This window comes from Stenella coeruleoalba (assembly GCF_951394435.1).
Source record: "Stenella coeruleoalba genome assembly, chromosome: 8".
Classification (NCBI taxonomy): Eukaryota; Metazoa; Chordata; class Mammalia; order Artiodactyla; family Delphinidae; genus Stenella; species Stenella coeruleoalba.
This window is the reverse complement of record NC_137154.1, coordinates 8,497,292-8,517,420: the sequence shown is the minus strand read 5'-3', so window position 1 is coordinate 8,517,420 and position 20,129 is coordinate 8,497,292. Positions and strand designations below refer to the sequence as shown.

At 41.1% G+C, this 20,129-nt stretch overlaps 1 protein-coding gene across 4 annotated transcripts in view; it reads right to left on the bottom strand.

Annotated features, from left to right (window-relative positions):
• The window catches only part of ATL3 (atlastin GTPase 3), a 49,315-nt gene that overhangs the window by 20,059 nt on the left and 9,127 nt on the right, over positions 1-20,129 (bottom strand). For all 4 annotated transcript variants that reach the window (XM_079930533.1, XM_079930531.1, XM_079930532.1 and 1 more), the window contains 7 exons: positions 19,660-19,874; positions 19,376-19,519; positions 11,242-11,346; positions 10,696-10,746; positions 2,876-2,932; positions 1,790-1,882; positions 633-771 (listed from right to left, as the gene is read on the bottom strand). In XM_079930533.1, coding sequence (XP_079786659.1) covers positions 633-771; positions 1,790-1,882; positions 2,876-2,932; positions 10,696-10,746; positions 11,242-11,346; positions 19,376-19,519; positions 19,660-19,874 — 804 coding nt within the window. The remainder of the gene's footprint in view (positions 1-632; positions 772-1,789; positions 1,883-2,875; positions 2,933-10,695; positions 10,747-11,241; positions 11,347-19,375; positions 19,520-19,659; positions 19,875-20,129) is intronic.

Sequence of the window (20,129 nt, the reverse complement as noted above, 5' to 3'; positions counted from 1 at the left end):
CTGGCCTCTAAAAACGGCAGCTATTATTATTTCTACTTTACTCGGAACCTAAGAAGCTCAGATAAAGTTTATAAACAAAAGCACTTAGTTTAACACACGTGTAAACTGAGGACTAGCCATTAAATGACTCAAGGTCTCAGTGAAAAAGGAACAAAAATAAGACAATGGAACCCAAGTGTCCCACCTCTGATTTCTCTAAGCTACCGTCTAAGTCAGCACTTCCTGATATTAACTCATGACCCAGCATCAAGTTTTGCTATAATCACAAATAAGATGAAAACAATAGCCATGCCGTGCATCATGCTACCTTTGTTTGGGAATTTAATCTTACATCATAAAAATGAGCTAATGATAAGTTTTCCCTTTTTTAGCACTTTTATCTCTTGTAAACCAGTAATCGTAACGTCTCCCTTAGAAAGATCATTAATGGGTATTAGCACAACCTTTTCAGATGGAGAAACTATGGTCACAGTAAGGCAGGAGCAAAAACTGAACTAGATTCTAAATACTATTCTTTCTAAGAGAACATACTATTTCTCTTAGCATTAACTATTCACAATTGATATTTTCTGGTCACTATTTAATTCCAAACATAAAATCACATGTATAAAATAACGTCATTTGAAACACACCTTTCAATTTGCCATCAAAGTCAGGGCTTGTGGCGACCTGGAGCCCTGGATGTGGTAGCAGAAAACAGGTGACGCTGGAGAAACATGAGTGAATGTGATTTCGGACATTCTGAATTTCTTCATGTTGATGTTCTTTCACCTGCCAAAAAAGGCCGACAATTTACAAAAGACCATTTGATTTTCCTCGCCAGCAACCACTAGTATATGACAAAGGAGAGACTTCCCAATTCTAATGGATCGTAGTGGCCTAGGTGTTTTCCAATGAGAAAACTCAGAACCCTAAGAAGCAATAAATGCATAAAATCGATTAACCATGGCTTGGCTCCTAGAGCTATCAAAGACCAGCAACTAAAGAGTTTCTTAAAAAAGAGTATTGCACAAGACTTAGGAAGAATAAGGGAAGGTTTGTGGGCATGAAGCAGGATCTAACCAATTAGCAGTGATTGACAGAGGCCTCCTGTGGTTTCTTTTGTTTTTGTATAAGTTTATTATTTTTATTTATTTATTTATTTATTGTTTCTGGCTGTGTTGGGTCTTCGTTGCTGAGTGCGGGCTTTTTCTCTGGTTGCGGCGAGTGGGGGTTACTCTTCGTTGCAGTTCCCAGGCTTCTCATTGCGGTGGCTTCTCTTGTTGCAGAGCATGGGCTCTAGGCACGCAGGCTTCAGTAGTTGTGGCACGTGGGCTCACTAGTTGTGGCTTGTAGGCTCTAAGCGTAGGCTCAGCAGTTGTGGTGCATGGGCTTAGCTGCTCCGCGGCATGTGGGATCTCCCCGGACCAGGGATCGAACCCGTGTCCCCTGCACTGGCAGGCGGATTCTCAACCATTGTGCCACCAGGGAATCCTGACTTCTGTGTTTTGAAGCCTGTTTGTATCCCCACCAGAAACAAAAGGCACATACGGACCCACGTGTAAAATGTGAAACGGAAACTGCAGTTAAAGCTTGGGCTTTTGCACAGGGCTCTGCTCTCCAATCCCTGTGAGTTATATACATGGGTTCTCTCATCTTACCATGAATATTGTTATTGTGTGCTAACATTCCGGAGTGTTCAACACACAAGGTAATTTTCTACGATGTGCTTTAAATACAACAGCTAAAGGCAAATGAGAAAGTTATCACTACTTCAGGTAATTCCTCAGAAGATTATATTTCTACTTACCTGTAGACGCTTTTCCAAAAACGACATTCCTCCCTGTAGTCCATAGTTGTATTCATAAGGGAAACTCCAGTCTCGAACCAGAAACATCAGTGTCTGTTTAGAAAGAGAGCAGAATGTATTATAATACTGCATAAATGTATTTTCAAAATAACCATTCAAATACTTCTTTGCATAATGCCAGCTTCTTCAAAGGGGGCAAGAAAATGTGCTAAAGGATTTATCTGCTCTGTAATGTCTTAGAAACCTTATAAGCACTAGCAGAACATGTATAAATCATATGTGAGGTCAATATCCCATCTGATATTTTTGTTCTCATGGGTTAATAGGAAGAGACTGATGAGAAAATGTTAAATTTGGGGCTCTGCTCGAAATGCAAGTATGAGGAATATGGTGGAGGACAAGAAAAACATACGGCACTAGCTACTCATAAAATGAGATCTACTTTTAACGTCAGAAGGGAAAAGAAAACTAAAACAATAATACTTAAAGATCCTCTAATCTTACTGAGGTTTACTATGCATTCTTTTTTTTTTCCTTTTTTTTGCGGTACGCAGGCCTCTCACTGTTGTGGCCTCTCCCGTTGCAGAGCACGTGCTCCGGACGCGCAGGCTCAGCAGCCATGGCTCACGGGCCCAGCCGCTCCGCAGCATGTGGGATCTTCCCGAGCCGGGGCACAAACCCGCGTCCCCTGCATCGGCAGGCGGACTCTCAACCACTGCGCCACCAGGGAAGCCCTACTATGCATTCTTACCCTCATAAAACAATTAGCTAAAGCAGGGGTCAGCAAACTTTCTGTAAAGGGCCACAGAGTAAATATTTCAGGCTGCTGTAGCAAGAAGCAGCCATGGACAATACAAATGAGTGTAGCTGTGTTCCAATAAAACTTCCACTGTGGACACTGACATTTAAATTTCAAATAACTTACATATGTCATGAAATACTACTCCTCTTTTGATTTTTTTCAATTCCTAACTCACAGGTCACATGAAAGCAGGCAGCTGGCCAGACCTGGCCTGTGGATTGTAGTTTGCTCATCTCTGAACTAAAACAAAGGTATGACTTAAATATTTATAGTTAATACTCTACCTGGAAGGGCTTCTGGAAAATTTCATCCATCGCCAGACGACCATACTCTGTGAAGAGCTTTAAAAGGAGGAGTTATGGCTTGTGAGGCAAAATATTACACAAAGTATTTCTATGGCTATTCTACAGCAAATAACTCATCTAACAGACTGAACAGTACTTACCTGAGACCAAAATTCTACAGTTTCAAAAGCCCGCAGGAGTCATGAACCTTAAAATAATCTTGACTATTCCTCTCTCTCACATTTCTCATCCCAATTTCTCATCCCAATTCATTAGCAAAACCACTCACAACTTCCATGTGGCTTACAATATTGCAGTAGTTTCTCCCGCGTCAGCCCTTGCCCCCCACAGACTCTTCTCACTACAGCGGCCACAGTGGCTCTGTCATACACAAGGCTAGTCAGACCACATCATACCTCTGCTCAAAACCCTCCAACCTCATTCAGGATAAAAGCGAGTCCTTACAGTGTGATCCAGTCACACTGGCCCTCCTTGATGTTCCTCAAACCTGCAGGGCACACTGCTGCCTTAGGGCCTTTGTTTTCACTCCTCCTTCTGCCTGCAGTGCTCTTCCCCCAAACATCTGCATAATCAGCTCCCTCACTTCTTCAGGTCTTTACTCCAATGACTCCTTCTCAATGAAGCCTCCCATGGTCATCTACCTAAAAAGATTAGTTTTCCACATAGTATTTCCTACCCCATGTCCTTGTGAAATTTTTCTCCTTCACCTGTCTCACTACCTAACATAATATACCTTTATTTATCTTGATTAGTGTCTGTCTTCACTACTAGCATTTAAACTTCGTGACGGCAAGGACGTTTGTCTGTTCTGTGCACTACGGGACCTCCAGCAGCAACAGTAGCATGCACTGGGCCTGTAGGATGCATGCCATTCAAATGACCCAATGAACGAATTCTTTAAAGTCAGGGTTTACACATACATTTACCTCTATTTCTTCATGAAGCCTCACTAAAAAGTAAAGCAAAACGAAGTTTAAAAATTGTTAACTCACAGGACAGAGAGGATCACAAATGATATGAAAAAGAGGAGTTGTCACAAACACTCTGGAAGGAAAACAAATGAGAACTGCCTCGGGTTTTGGCTTTCTCTACCCTGCTAAGAAATCTGTGAGGCAGGGCCAGAAAGAGACAAGCAGAGTCTCTCAGCAGAATCCCTGAAAGGCTCAGAAATTAGAAGCACCAGTCACCCTGACGGAGGGCGTGAGGGAGCTGGGAAATGGCTGGAAGTCTGTGGAGGGATCACCGACACTCCCAGATCCTGCTCCCTCCTCCTGCTGCAATCCCCTTCCTGCCCTCACAGAAGATGGGAAGTGAACCAAAAAGAATTTAGACTTTGAAACCAAACTCAGCTGAAGATGGGAGTAAGTCCCCTACCTTACTGGAAACAGGTACTTAAGTCAAGTCTACATGTGCCACAGTAAGATTCCTTGGGCCTCTCACCCTGCTGGAGCCGCAGCAAGCTTTACCTACCCAGGTAGGAGTTTAAAGATGTCTCTGGAGAAACTGACAACCCAAGAATAATAATCTGCAAATACTGACACTTAGGGGCTGCAACAAAATAACTAAATGATCTTGCCCAGTGATCTCACGGTGATCCAAACCAGCACAAGAGGCCACTCTCTCACCAAAGGCTCCCCGTTGGTATTTTAGTGGCTCACTCTTAAATACAGATGACCAGGGACCACCACACCTTTGAGAAAAGCTTCTAGCAAGGAAGACAAAAATTCATGTCTTTCAATTCTAGAACATCATCTTAATCCTTTTATAATTTCTCTCCCTCCATTTTCTGTGTTCTGTTTTACTAATATCGATTACCAACACGTTAAGCCTCTCCTGAATTGATCCTCAAATTTTCCTATTTTTCAGTGCCCTCCGTTTTCCTTCTCCTCCACCTCTCCCTCTCCTCTCTTCCTCCCCTTTCCCTTCTCTCTCCTCCCCGCTCTATCTCTCTCCTCTGCTTTTCTCTTCTCTCAATGCTCCACTACCTCCCCTCCTACTGATTTCTACTCTCTGTCTTTTTAGTCAACCTGTTAGGAGAATTTTCTCCAATTCACCTTCTAACTCCTCCTGTACTGAATTTTCCATTTTTGCTGTCATAGTTGTAATTTCCAGGAGCTCTTTCTGGTTTTCTGAAGGTTGCTTTATACCACCATCCTGTTATTTCTTGGTTACAACAGTTGCAACGTCTATCTTTCTGAGGATATGAGTGTACCAAGAACGAAGAAAAAGCCCACACTAAAGTACATAACCATGAAAATTCATGCCAAGAATCAGAAGATCTTAAAAGCGTCAGAGAGAAACAAAAAGGTCACATACAAAGGAATCAGATGATGTGGGACTTCAGCAGAGACACTGGAAGCTGGAAAGTAATGAAACAATGCCTTCAATTCTAAAACAAAATTACTTCCTATAATTCTAGGATAAAATTAACACATGCTCAGATTTATTAGACCTCAAAAATGTTATCTCCTATGCAGCCTTTCTCAGGAAGCTACTGGAGAATGCATACAATGATGGACAGAATAAACAAAAGATTAAATGGGATCCAACTGAGAAAGGAATCGAAAAGAAATTGCCCGGCCCTGATTTCAAACTATATTACAAAACTTTAGTAATCAAAACAGTACAGTACTGGGCTTCCCTGGTGGCGCAGTGGTTGAGAGTCCGCCTGCCGATGCAGGGGACACGGGTTCGTGCCCTGGTCCGGGAAGATCCCACGTGCCGCGGAGCGGCTGGGCCCGTGAGCTATGGCCGCTGAGCCTGCGCGTCCGGAGCCTGTGCTCCGCAGCGGGAGAGGCCACAACAGTGAGAGACCCGCATACCGCGAAAAAGAAAAAAACAGTACAGTACTGATATAAAAACAGACACACAGATCAATGGAACAGAATAGAGAGCCCGGAAATAAACCCTCGTATACATGGTCAATTAATTTTGGAAAAGGGGGACAAGAACACACAATGGGGAAAGGAGAGTCTCTTCAATAAATGGTGTTGAGAAAACTGGGCAGCTATATGCAAAAGAATGTAACTATACTATATTACACCATACAGAAAAATTCACTCAAAATGGATCAAAGACTTGAATGTAAAACCTGAGACCATAAAACTCCTAGAAGAAAACATAGGTGGTAAGTTCCTTGACATAAGCATTGGCAATCTTTGGATTTGACACCAAAAGCAAAAATAAACAAGTGAACTACATCAAACTAAATAGCTTCTGCACAGCAAAAGAAACCATCAACAAAATGAAAAGGCAATGTACCGAATGGGAGAAAATATTTCCAAATCATATGTCAGATAAGAGGTTAATATCCAAAATATATAAAGAACTTATGCAACACAACAGCCCCCCCAAAAAAATCTAATTAAAAAACAGGCAGAGGATATGAATAGACATTTTCCCAAAGAAGACATACATGTAGCCAACAGACACATGAAAAGGTGCTCAACATAATTAATCATCAGGGAAATGCAAATCAAACCCACAACGAGCTATACTTCACACCAGTCAGAATGGCTATTATCAAAAAGACAAGTGTTGGAGAGGATGTGGAGAAAAGGGAGTCCTTGTCCGCTCTTGGTGGGAATGTAAATTAGTGCAGCCACTACAGAAAACAGTATGGAGGTTCCTCAAGAAATTAAAAGTAGAACTACCATATGATCCAGCAATCCAACTTCTTGGTATATATCCAAAGGAAACAAAACCATTATTTCAAATAGATATCAGCACTCCCATGTTCACAGGAGCATTATTCACAATAGCTAAAATACAGAAACAATCTAACAATCTAAGTGTCTGTCAATGGAAGAATAGATAAGAAAAATGTTATATATATTATACATATATACATAATGGATTATATATACCACAAGGGAATCTTTTTCAGTCTTTAAAAAGGAGGAAATCTTGTCATCTGTGGCAACATGGATGAAACTTAAAGGTAATATGCCAAGTTATATGCAGATTAACCCTCCACGTTGTTCAAGGGTCAACTGTAGTTAATAATACTGTACTGTATACTTGAAAGTTGCTAAGAGTTTTAAAAGTTTTTATCACACACACACAAAAATAATAAAAATAATTTTTTATTAAAAGAAAGAAAATAGGGACTTTCCTGGTGGTCCAGTGGGTAAGACTCCATGCTCCCAATGCAGGGGACCCATGTTCAATCCCTGGTCGGGAAACTAGATCCCACATGCATGCCACAACTAAGAGTTCACATTACACAACTAAGAAGTCCACAAGCTGCAACTAAGATTCTGCATGCCACAACAAAGAAGTCCACGTGCCGCGACAAAGATCCCGTGTGCCACAACTAAGATCTGGCGCAGCCAAAATAAACAAATAAAGAAATAATTGTAATAAATAAATAAATTACTAGGATGACGGCTATGCCCCAGGTCTAGAAGAAGCACTCCAGACTAAAGGAAGAAAACACAGGCCAAGAAGTCATGCCTCCCTAAGGAAAAATAAAACAGAACCTAAAGTATTAAGATCAGACTGAGACATTTTTTGAGTCTCTCCTTTGCAGACGCATTACTGATAAGCAAAGAACACTAAACTAATGAAAAGACTGATATAAGACACCTCAGTTATGAAGAACATATACATATATCCATATAATAAGGCAAATACAAATACTTTTTTCACCAAAAATTGCAACGTTAACTACTGGGAAGATGAGAGGAAGGAAACTGAGTGAGGGGTAGGAGAGTTGTAAAGAGAGAGAAATCCTAATTTTATATAAGAAATAATACTTAAGTCTTTTAAATCCAGAAGGAAAAATATAAGCACGTTCTTTAAAACTGTAGACACAAATAGCAGAAGACTCAGCCAAAGGAGTACAAGTGGCTGCCTCTGGAGAAAGGGAATGGGACGTAGAAGGGACGCTCATTATGAACACTGCAAGACTACTGACTTTTAAACTATGAATACAGACCACCATGTTAAAAATAAATAAAATGTTTTTTTAAAAAAGTACAGTTTTCCCTGGTGGCGCAGTAGTTAAGAATCTGCCTGCCAATGCAGGGGACACGGGTTCGATCCCTGGTCCGGGAAGATCCCACATGCCGCGGAGCAACTAAGCCCGTGTGCCACAACTACTGAGCCTGCACTCTAGAGCCCGTGAGCCACAACTACTGAGCCCACGCACCACAACTACTGAAGCCCGTGTACCTAGATCCCGTGCTCTGCAACAAGAGAAGCCACTGCAATGAGAAGCCCGCGCACCGCAATGAAGAGTAACCCCCGCTCACTGCAACTAGAGGAAGCCCACATACAGCAACGAAGACCCAATGCAGCCAAAAATAAATAAATAAAATTTATTTTTAAAAAAAGTACCTGGTAAATTAAAATACTATATATAAAAAAAGACAAACACACACTATAAAACTATATACAACCATGATTTCCTATCTGTAATTCTGAAATCCAAAAAGCTCTAAAACCCCAAGTTAAGCAGCAAACTCATTTGGAGGAAAGTCTGCCTTAAACTGATATTAAGGCTTTAAATAGGTTTAATTTATCCTATTTCATATAATTAGTCACACATTTCACTGCAGAAATATTAATGTGTTTAATTAAAAGGTATTAACCAAATGCCCATTCCTATCCTAGACATCATGCTATAATATACGCACCATATTATCTATCTAAAATCCAAAAACGGGACTTCCCTGGTGGTCCTGCAGTTAAGACTCCGTGCTCCCAGTGCAGGGGGGCCGGATTCGATCCCTGGTCAGGGAACCAGATCCTGCATGCCGCAACTAAGAGCCCACATGCCACAACTAAAAGATCTCACATGCTGCAACTAAAGATCACACATGCTGCAACTAAAGATACCGCATGCCACAACCAAGATCCCAAGTGCCACGACAAAGACCCAGCACAACGAAATAAGTAAATTAAAAAAAAATTTTTTAATTTTAAATCTAAAAAAATTTGAACTCCAAAACACATGTAGCCTCAAAGCGTTTGGATAAGGGCTTGCTGTCACATGTCATATATTTCCTATAGGGATACATACCTGTTTACAGAACGCAGGAAGGGAATAGAAAGGATATATTCAAAACTGATAGGCATAGTGGTTACCTCTGGGGAGGGGGAGAGGGGGACTTCAGCCTTATCCAAAGTGCCCAGTTTTTTCAAAGGATAATATTTCTAATTTCATCAGTAATATTATACATTATTAACTTTTAAAAGGAGAAAAAATAGTACAATGATAGATATCATCTTACCCATTTAGAGAGCTTAATTCTAGGCTCTATGAGGAAGGCACAGAGTGAAGGGAATATCTCCACCAGGAAACCTTTCCCAGTCCCCCAGACTGGGACCTCTGATACCTGGGCATCTCTCTCCCTCAGCACTTAATAGGTAACGAACTCCTGTTCAGAACCCTGTTTTTGTAATTTACATGGAATCAAATCTAGCCCCTTTTTTTCTTTTGTCTTCTACCTTTGACATCTTGGTAAAAAAATTCTCCCTCGGGACTTCCCTGGTGCTCTAGTGGTTAAGAATCTGCCTTCCACTGCAGGGAATGTGAGTTCGATCCCTGGTCAGGGAACTAAGATCCCACATGCCGCAGGGCAACTAAGCCCGCGTGCCTAAACTAGAGACCCCACGTGCCACAAACCACAGAGCCCACGCGCCCTGGAGCCCTCGCACCACAACTAGAGGGCCCGTGCGCCACAACAAAAGATCCCACGTGCCACAATTAAGACCTGATGCAGCCAAATAAATAAGCAAATAAATATTTTTTTAAAAATTTCTCCCTCGGGGCTTCCCTGGTGGCGCAGTGGTTAAGAATCCGCCTGCCAATGCAGAGGACACAGGTTCGAGCCCTGGTCTGGGAAGATCCCACATGCCGTGGAGCAACTAAGCCCGTGCACCACAACTACTGAGCCCGTGTGCCACAACTACTGAAGCACGCGCACCTAGAGCCCGTGCTCTGCAACAAGAGAAGCCACCGCGATGAGAAGCCCGCGCACCGCAACGAAGAGTAGCCCCCACTCGCCGCAACTAGAGAAAGCCTGCGCGCAGCAACGAAGACCCAAAGTAGCCCCCAAAAAAGAACTGCTACTATGGAGAAGAGGAGACAATGACTAATAACAGTAGCAGTGATAGGTATAATAAGTAATGGCTAGCAGTTACTAAGCACATACTGTTTTCCAGGCACATGATCCTATGCATTTTATAAATATGAATTTATTTAACCTCGCCTGAATTATTGCAATAGCTCCATAACCAGTCTCCCTGAATGCACACTTGTGCCTCTAAAAATCTATTCTAAACACAACAGCCAGGGTGATCCTTTCATAATATGTCAAATAATATCACTCCTCTGACCAAAACATGGCTCCCGTCTCACCCAGAGGAAAAGCCCAAGTCCTTACAAAGGCAGGGCATCATTGGAAGCTGAATGCCTCTCTGACTTCATCACTTGGCCTTCTCCTGTCTCACCCTCCAACCCCACCCACTGGCCTTCTTGCTGTTCCTGGATCCTGACAAGCACACTCCACCTCAGGGTCTTTCTTCCTGCTGTCCCCTCCCCTGCACCACTCCCCACACCCCTCCCCCCAATATATCTGCAGGACTGACCCACCCACTTTCTTCCGGTTCCCAGCTCAACTCACTAAGGCCTTCCCTGCCCACTCCAGCCACAGATACAGAATGCAGGATTACCATGAACCCCAAGCCTTCCTCCATGTTTCAATCTTTGGCTGAAACTACTCAGTTGTAAAACTTATCTCAGTCTTAAAACTTTTAAATGATATATTAACATTTTTATGAGAAGTATATACCTGTAGCTGTTGAAGATCATCTTCCTGAATGTTCTGGGACAAATTATAAATCTAGAAAACAAAAGTCCAGATTTATTCTACTCTAGCTTACTTCAAATGAATCCCAAATAAGGCTAAAGGACTGAACAGAAGCTTTGTACAATGAAAGGTCTGCATATAAGAATATGAGGTCTGTTTAAACAGTAATAACATGTCTTTTGGAAAACTATGCATATAATGTTGAAATCACATAATCTTTCCTTTACACTTTAAAATATAGTTTTCTTCAATTTTTACCAAATCTACATTTCCTGTATGATGTAAATGATATAATTTTGATTTTCACTTTTCAGAGTTTTCTTGGAATATACTACATATATTTATGATCAAAATGGAAAAATAGTTTAGGCTCCTTCTTAAGCATGTAAGAGCTTAACTTATATTTGTAGTCTAAAAAGAATATTTACATATCACCATAGGAATGCTGATAACAGAACAATAACTGAAAGATGTATTCTCTTCATCTTATTTCTTCTACAAACTTTTTTCCTAGTCAAATGGTCTTACCTGAACAGAACTAGTCATGGTACTTAGAGCAAAGATGGTAGCACAATCTTTCACAGTGGACTGGCTGTCAAATGCCCCCTGGGTATCCATCAGAACAACTGCAACCTATGGAAAAAAGGAAACACAAACAAAATATGTAAAAGTGAGAAGGGAAGATATGCAAGGAGAAATTGAAAAGTACAGGTAATATTTAAATGAGGCTCAAGCACCTGCTCGTAGGTTCTATCAGAAAAGTACAATTACAGTTGACCCTTGAACAACAGGGGTTTGAACTGCACAGGTCCACTTAATACGTGAATTTTTTTCAATAAATGTAAGTATTCAGCTGCCTTGTATTTTTGAACAGAGAACTTTGCTGGAGAAGATTATCTGCTCTCATCCGGTGATATGATACAAAATAGAGGCATACAAAGCAATATGAAAAGAGGGGAAAATCACCCTAACAATCAAAACAGCCAAATGTTGAAGTCTATTAGCTCACTTTCAAAGCCAGTCATTTGGATTGGGTAAGTCAATTAATTAATTGACTTAGTTTAAACTTAGGCATAATCAAAAAATAAATAAAACATATGGCGTGGGATATTTTTGGCATTTACCTGCAAGCCTGCATTCTTCTCTCAAATTTCTAGAGTTTTCTCGTTGTTTGATAAAATAAAATGAACATTTATTTCAATCTTTATGAAACAGAGACCACACCACAGATGCCAAATGAAAGCAGGAGAAACTAGGCTATCATTCACTCTATGTAATTAGGTTTCATGAAGCCTTAATCAACGTTCCCACCTTAAAAGTTAGATGTATGCAAAATGTTAAATAAGATATAGTACCTTATAATCCTTATACAACTTGCTATAATTTTCAGTCATATAATTTAAAAATAAAACTTTTCAAACTCGTGCATAACTGGTTCCAAAAGAGGACAGGGTTTAATATGTTCAGAAAAATAAGTGAATTCATCAGCAAGTGCCTAGCTCTTTCCCAATACCGAAATTACTGCAAAGGCCAGATGGGAAGCTTTCTATGAAGCTCTAGTGAATACAAGAAGAGAAATGCCATAGTCAAAAACATTTTTAGGTAAGATTTACGGTAACAAATACAAATCAAAATTTTTATTCTTAGAAATGGCATTTTTATTACTTAGAAAAGTATTTTTATTCTTAGAAATGATAATAAATCATTTTATATAGTTTATATATCAGGACCCATTAATAACATTATATATTTATGGATTTTCATATACCCAACGCACTACTGTGATTGAATACATATGATATAAATTCAACCAAAAGAAAGCACTATTCAGAAAAAAAGGTCAATTCAAATGAAATGAAGTTTCTAGCCTGAATACACTGAAATCTAATGCTAAAAGAGTTCATCTACCCACACCTTAGCTGTTTTGTGAAGAGGATACTGTCAAACTAAACGACCAATCAAAACTAATCATGGGGACTTCCCTGGTGGAACAGTGGTTAAGAATCCGCCTGCCAATGCCGGGGACATGGGTTCGAGCTCTGGTCCGGGAAGATCCCACATGTCGCACAGCAACTAAGCCTGTGGGCCACAACTACTGAGCCTGTGCTCTAGAGCCCGCGAGCCACAACTACTGAAACCTGCGTGCCTAGAGCCCATGCTCCTCAACAAGAGAAGCCCGCACACTGCAATGAAGAGTAGCCCCCGCTCACCGCAACTAGAGAAAGCCCGCACGCAGCAACAAAGACCCAATACGGCAAAAAATAAATAAATAATAAACAAATAAATTAAAAATAAAACTGAAGGTTAAAAAAAAAAAGACTAATCATGGCTGGAACAAGTGGATTTCCACATGTGAAAGAATGGTTTTGGATCCCTACCTCACATCATATACAAAAATTAACTAAAACAGATCAAGACCGAAATATTAGAGCAAAACCCACAAAACTCATAGAAGAAAGCATAGGTGTAAATCTTCATGGCCTCAGATTAGGCAATGGTTTCTAATATATGACACCTAAAGCACAACAGACCAAAAAAATATATACAAACTGGACTTCAAATAATTGCAAATCACATATCCGATGAAAGTCTAGTATCCAGAATGCATAAAGAATTCAACAACAAAAAGACAACCCAATTAAAAAGTGGATTTGATTTGAACAGATGTTTTTCCCAAGAAAATATACAAATGGTTATGTGAAAAGATTCTCAACATCATTAGTCATTACTAGTGTTACATCATGGATGGGCCTTGAGGGCACTGGGCTGGGTGCGAGAGGCTACACAAATGACCCATATGTTACGTGACTCCATCTACATGAAACAGCCAACATGGAAGAGGAAGGTAGATCGATAGTGGCCATGGGCTGGGAGAAGAGGGAAATGGGGAGTGACTGAGTTTCTTCTGGGGGTGATGAACATGTTCTGGAATTAGATGGTGATACCTGCACAGTCTTGTGAGTGAACTAAAAACTGCTGAATTATGTATTTTAAAGGTTGAATTTTATGGTATGTGAATTATACCTCAATGAAAAAGAGGAAACCATGGCATCTGCTAATGAGAAAAATGAGGCCAAACAGAGGGAAAAAGAAGACATACTAAAGAGAAGCTCTTTGAGGAGTGGGAGTCATAAGTACACTTAAAGTGCTGCATATTTCGGGGAAATAGTATTCTCATATCGTGTAGTGGAATAGTAAAATACCATAACTACCTTCAAGAACAATTTGGCAATAGCTAGAAAAAGAGGAAATGGGCATTCTCAGACCCAGTAATTCCACTTGTAGGTGGCTTTCTAATTAGACAAGCTCTAAGCTAAAACCTCACCAAGTATAAAATAAGACAATCTTGCTAAACTTTTATTTGGCTAACTTCTAAAGAACTGCTTATCAGTACAGCATTTATCCAATATTAATTTTTTTTAATTGTAGTTAATTTACAAGGTTGTGTTAGTTTCTGGTGTAGGAATATTGATTTTTTTTAAAGCACTCCTGATCCTGCTAGATGTCTGAATGTAATTTTTTTTAAAACACATTAGAAACACAACAAGGTATCCTTACACACCAGAAAATTGACAATACCAAATGCTAACGAGAATATGAAACATCAGGACCTCTCACTCACTGCTGGAGAGCACGCAAAATGGCACAACTAGTTTGGAAGACAGCATGGCAGTTTCTCACAAAACTAAGCACAATCTTACCATACAGTCCAACAGTTGCACTTCTTGGTATTTACCCAAATGAGTTGAAACTTATGTCCACACAGTAACCTGCCCATGAATATTTACAGCAGCTCTGCTCACAATTACCACAACTTGGAAGCAAACAAGATGGCATTCAGTAGGTGAGTGGATAAACTGTGGTCATACATAGAGTGGAATACTATTCAGAAATAAAAAGAAATGAGCTCTCAATACAAACAGATGTGAGGAACCATAAAAATATGTACGTTGCTAAGTGAAAGAAACCAATCAGAAAAGGCTATATACTATATGATTCCAACTATATGACATTCTGGAAAAGGCGAAACTATGGGGACAGTAAAACAATCAGTGGTTGCCAGGATTTCAGGGAGGGGAGGAGGAACAAATGGGTGGAGCACAGAGGATTTTTAGGGCAGTGCACTTCCTCTGTTGATACAGTAATCGTAGCTACATATCATTATACATTTATCAAAACCCACAGAACGTGCAACACAAAGAGTGAACCTTAACGTAAACCATGGGCTTCAGTTAATGACAACCTATCAATACTGGTCCATTAATTATAACAAATGTATCACACTGACAAAAGATGTACATAATAGGGAGAAACTGGAAGGGGGAACTCTGCACTTCCTGATCAATATTCCTATAAACCTAAAATTACTCTAAAAAATAAAGTCTATTAAATTTTTTTAAAGGGCAGGAAACCAAAATGCTGTCAATAAACATGGAGCTCTATAGAGGAGTCAATTCAACAAGATAAAAAAATGACGGCACTATAAATGTCAGATAACTAAAAGCAAAGCCTGCTTACTACTAACACTGTAGAGATTTCCTAAACCCTTAAGGAGAATTAATACACCACATTCCCCCAAAATTAAAATGAGGCCCACCACTTCTGTACAAAGGGATCACATAGTCAACAATAATTATTTATTCCTAAAAATAAATTAAGAAAGCATCTGGGCTTCCCTGGTGGCGCAGTGGTTGAGAGTCCGCCTACCGATGCAGGGGACGCGGGTTCGTGCCCCGGTCTGGGAGGATCCCACATGCCGCGGAGTGGCTGGGCCCGTGAGCCATGGCCGCTGAGCCTGCGCGTCTGGAGCCTGTGCTCCGCAACGGGAGAGGCCACAGCAGTGAGAGCCCCGCGTACCACAAAAAAAAAAAAAAAAGAAAAATTAAGAAAGCATCTACTGGGGGGTGGGACGAATTGGGAGACTGGGATTGACAATATATACACTACTACGTATAAAACAGATAACTAATAATAACCTAGTGTTTAGCACAGGAAACCCTATCTGTGGTGACCTATATGCAAAGGAAATCTACAAAAGAGTGGACGTATGTATAACTGACTCACTTTGCTGTACAGCAGAAACTAACACAACATTGTAAAGCAACTATTCTGCAATAAAAAGTAAAAAACAAAACCACCTACCACACATTACCAGAAATGTAGAAACAGAACATGATACAAAAAATAAGAACAGAAATGAAGGTCATAGGGCCTTGTTGTGGTGCCATCTCTAAGAGTCGCTATGTTACCCACAGCAGGCCCTTAACTCACTGGGTCATTTTACAGTATCTCTAAAATGAAGATTGGACTTCCATTTCCAGTCAAAATGGAATAACAGACTGGACTTATCCTCCCACCTAAAACCAAACATAACAGACAAAATATATGAAACAACAGTTTCAAGACACTGGACACTGGGTAACAAAGGATAATGATCCTTGAAAGAAAGGAAACAGATGAGGTGAGCCTTACAGTTGACCCAGCTAACTGGCCAAGGCACAGGGAGGGGGAATCCAGGCAGAGCCACCAGATTCTCTGAGTCAGGAAATACAGCTGAGAGTCAGGAAGACCAAGGAAACAGGAGTTCTTAGGCAGAGCACCTGAGTAGAGAGCTACTGAGACAAAGAACACCAGGGATCTACAGAGGGTACCCATCAAGTGTTCAGCCGAGTCCTGACCAACTCATGTGAATAAGGAAATTACCTGAGACTAGAGAAAGAGCCATTCAAAAGGGTTAGAGGGGGCTTCCCTGGTGGCGCAGTGGTTGAGAATCCGCCTGCCAATGCAGGAGACACGGGTTTGTGCCCCGGTCTGGGAAGATCCCACATGCCGCGGAGCTGCTGGGCCCGTGAGCCATGGCTGCTGAGCCTGCGCGTCCAGAGCCTGTGCTCTGCAACGGGAGAGGCCACAACAGTGAGAGGCCCGCGTACAGCAAAAAAAAAAAAAAAAAGGGGGGTTAGAGGGAACACTACCTAAGGCTCACAGAGGACCAAGAACAGCACCTGTTCCCTCCAGTCAGACTACAAAAACCCCATAAAAGCAACTAGACAAAAAGACACATTAAACACACAAGAACAAGGATAACACCAATTTCTCAGCAGAAGTAATGTCAGCAAAAAGGCAAGGAAGGGTCTTCCCTGGTGGCACAGTGGATAAAAATCAGCCTGCCAATGCAGGGGACACAGGTTCAATCCCTGGTCCGGGAAGATTCCACATGCTGCAGAGCAACGAAGCCAGCGAGCCACCAGAAAGAAGGACTTGCCCTTTTGGAAGGCACCAGCCACTGACACCACCACCACATCAAGGTCTCGGATGTGTTCCTGTAAGAGGATGCTGGCCAAGGCTTTCTCTTCTAGCTCGAAGGCATGTTGGTCTTTCTACACCAAAACAACCTGCACTGGACAACTACTGAGCCCATGTGCCACAACTACTGAAGCCTGCGTGCCTAGAGCCTGTGCTCCACGACAAGAGAAGCCACCATAATGAGAAGCCCATGCACCGCAACGAAGAGTAGCCCCCTCTCGCCGCAACTAGAGAAAACCCACATGCAGCAACAAAGACCCAACGCAGCCAAAAAAATAAATAAAATTAAATCTTTTTTTTTTTGGCTGCGTTGGGTCTTCGTTGCTCTGTGTGGGCTTCTCTTGTTGCGGAGCACGGGCTCTAGGCGCACAGGCTTTAATAGTTGTGGCACACGGGCTCAGTAGTTGTGGCTCGCTGGCTCTAGAGCACAGGCTCAATAGTTGTGGTGCACAGGCTTCGTTGCTCCACGGCACGTGGGATCTTCCTAGACCAGGGCTCGAACCCGTGTCCCCTGCATTGGCAGGTGGATTCTTAACCACTGTGCCACCAGGGAAGCCCTAAATTAAATCTTTTAAAAAAAAAAAAAGGCAGGGGAGTGACATCTTTGAGGCACTGAAAGACAAAACTGCCAGCCTAGAATTCTATACCCAGCATAAATATTTTCAAAACAAAGGCAAAATACTTTTCAAACATAGAAAGAAAGCTAAAAGAATTCTGCACCAAAAGAGCAGCACTACAGGAATTTTTTTTTTTTTTTTTTTTTGCAGTACGTGGGCCTCTCACTGTTGTGGCCTCTCCCATTGCGGAGCACAGCTCTGGACGCGCAGGCTCAGCAGCCATGGCTCACGGGCCCAGCCGCCCCGCGGCATGTGGGATCTTCCCGGACCGGGGCACGAACCCGTGTCCCCTGCATCGGCAGGCGGACTCTCAACCACTGCGCCACCAGGGAAGCCCAGGAAATATTAAAGAAGTCCTTCAGGCTGAAGGAAAATGAATACAAAAAATAGATAAAAACCTAGACACAAAAAGTGAAGAGCAGTTAATGGTAACTGCATGGGTAAATATATGGCTTTTTTCTTATTATTTAAATATCTTTAAAAGATAACTGACCATTTAAACAACAATAAAAACAATGTTATTAAAGTAAAATAGTGACTAAAGCTGGGAGGGGAGAAATGGAACATCAATTAAATTTCAGTAAAGCTGTTAAAAAATTAAAGGCTGGATAAAAATAACATCTAAAGATCCTTCCATGCAAAAGTTTCTAATGTTATATTCCAAAAACTCCTTACTCTCCTACATTCTCTACCCTTAAAAAAAAATGTGTGATAATCTCCCCATTTTGCTACGCATTTCTGTATGTGTATTTATGCTAAAAAAAAAAAAGAGGGTTTTCCTATATACCTTTCTCCTGAAACTTTACTAAAAAAAAAAAAACAAAAAACAAAGAGAGAAAGAAACAAAACATTAAAAGAATAAGGAAAAGAAATAGAAACTGTGGAAACAGTGATCAAGAGTTCATGCATCAGGGACTTCCCTGGTGGTCCAGTGGTTAGGACTCCTAGCTCCCAACGTAGGGAGCCCAGGTTCGATCCCTGGTCAGGTAACTAGATCCCGCATGCTGCAACTAAAGATCCCGCACGCAGCAACGAAGATCCTGCATGCCGCAACTAAGCCCCAGCGCAGCCAAATAAATAAATAAACATTAAAAAAAAAAGTCGTGCATCAACTGTCCAGCTCTCAAAATATTTAATTACTTAACATCAAGGAAACGGCAGAAACTGAACAACCTGAAGGGGGGATATGAAACCTGAAGCCCTGGAAAGACTCAAAAATGAGAGGCACAAACAGCTGTGAAGGTATGCTTTAGGGTGAGGCTAAAAACAGAAGGAATGGGTTAAAGTCTGTTGAAGAAACAGTCATAACCCCAAATCCCCTCTTCCACTTTAGGAGACACATGACTTGCCCCTGCTGGCCCTCACAAAGAAACCTGGGGAGCAGTTCTATAACTGAAGCTTACTAGGTTCGATGAGGTGGGTAAGATGCCCTGCTGACAGCTGGAGGGGTGGGGGGAGTGAATGCTTACAGGAGTAAGAGTGTAAAGAACAGAAGTAACATCTGAACAGCTGAGAGCATTAGCCTTTGGGAAGTGAAAATGAGCAGACAGAGGACTAGGGCACCTGACAGCTATTGTTCGTTAGAAGCCTTATGTTACTCTTTGACCTTTTATTCATGAATTAGTTTTAAACATGCACTTATATCATTACGATAAAAATCATTTTTAATTGGATTATCAGGCTACACATTAAAGTTCTCATTCTGTTGTGTTTGTTAGTTTATAAGTCTTTTTCTTCCTTACCTTCTTCCCATCTGGCTTCTCCACAGTGAAAACCTCACTCCAGATCTGGATCCCAGTGGTTTCTGGGTCAGAGCCCCCCCTCCATGAAAACCCTGTTAACGGTTCTTCTCGGTCACCCAACCAATTTGAACTGCCACCTTCCTTCTATAGGAGAAATAAGAAATTTCCATTAAGTCTAAAATTTCGAGTAACTTTACACATCAAGGATAATTCATGAGCTTAGTTTGCTCTTTTGGACATAACAGTCTCACTTTCTAATTTGAAATGAAATAATTCTACTTTACCTGGATATATAAGTATCGTAGCATAAAGTCCAGGAAGAAGGACTTGCCCTTTCGGAAGGCACCAGCCACTGACACCACCACCACATCAAGGTCTCGGATGTGTTCCTGTAAGAGGATGCTGGCCAAGGCTTTCTCTTCTAGCTCAAAGGCATGTTGGTCTTTCTGCACCAAAACAACCTGCACTGGACAAGGCTTTCCACTCTCCATAGCATCACCTATGTTGTTGTAGAGAAAAAAAAATGTTAGTTTCAAATATTTTTAAAATGGTACTTTTTTAACATGGGAAGAGTAAAAACTTCTTAAACACGGCACAAAGCGCCAACCATAAAAGAAAAAAAATGACAAATTAGACTTCATTAAAATTAAGAATTTTTGTTCATTAAAAGACATCCTTAAGGGAGTAAAAATGCAAGTCACAGGCTAGGAGGAAATATTCCTAACACCTAAATCCAAAGGACTCATATCCAGAA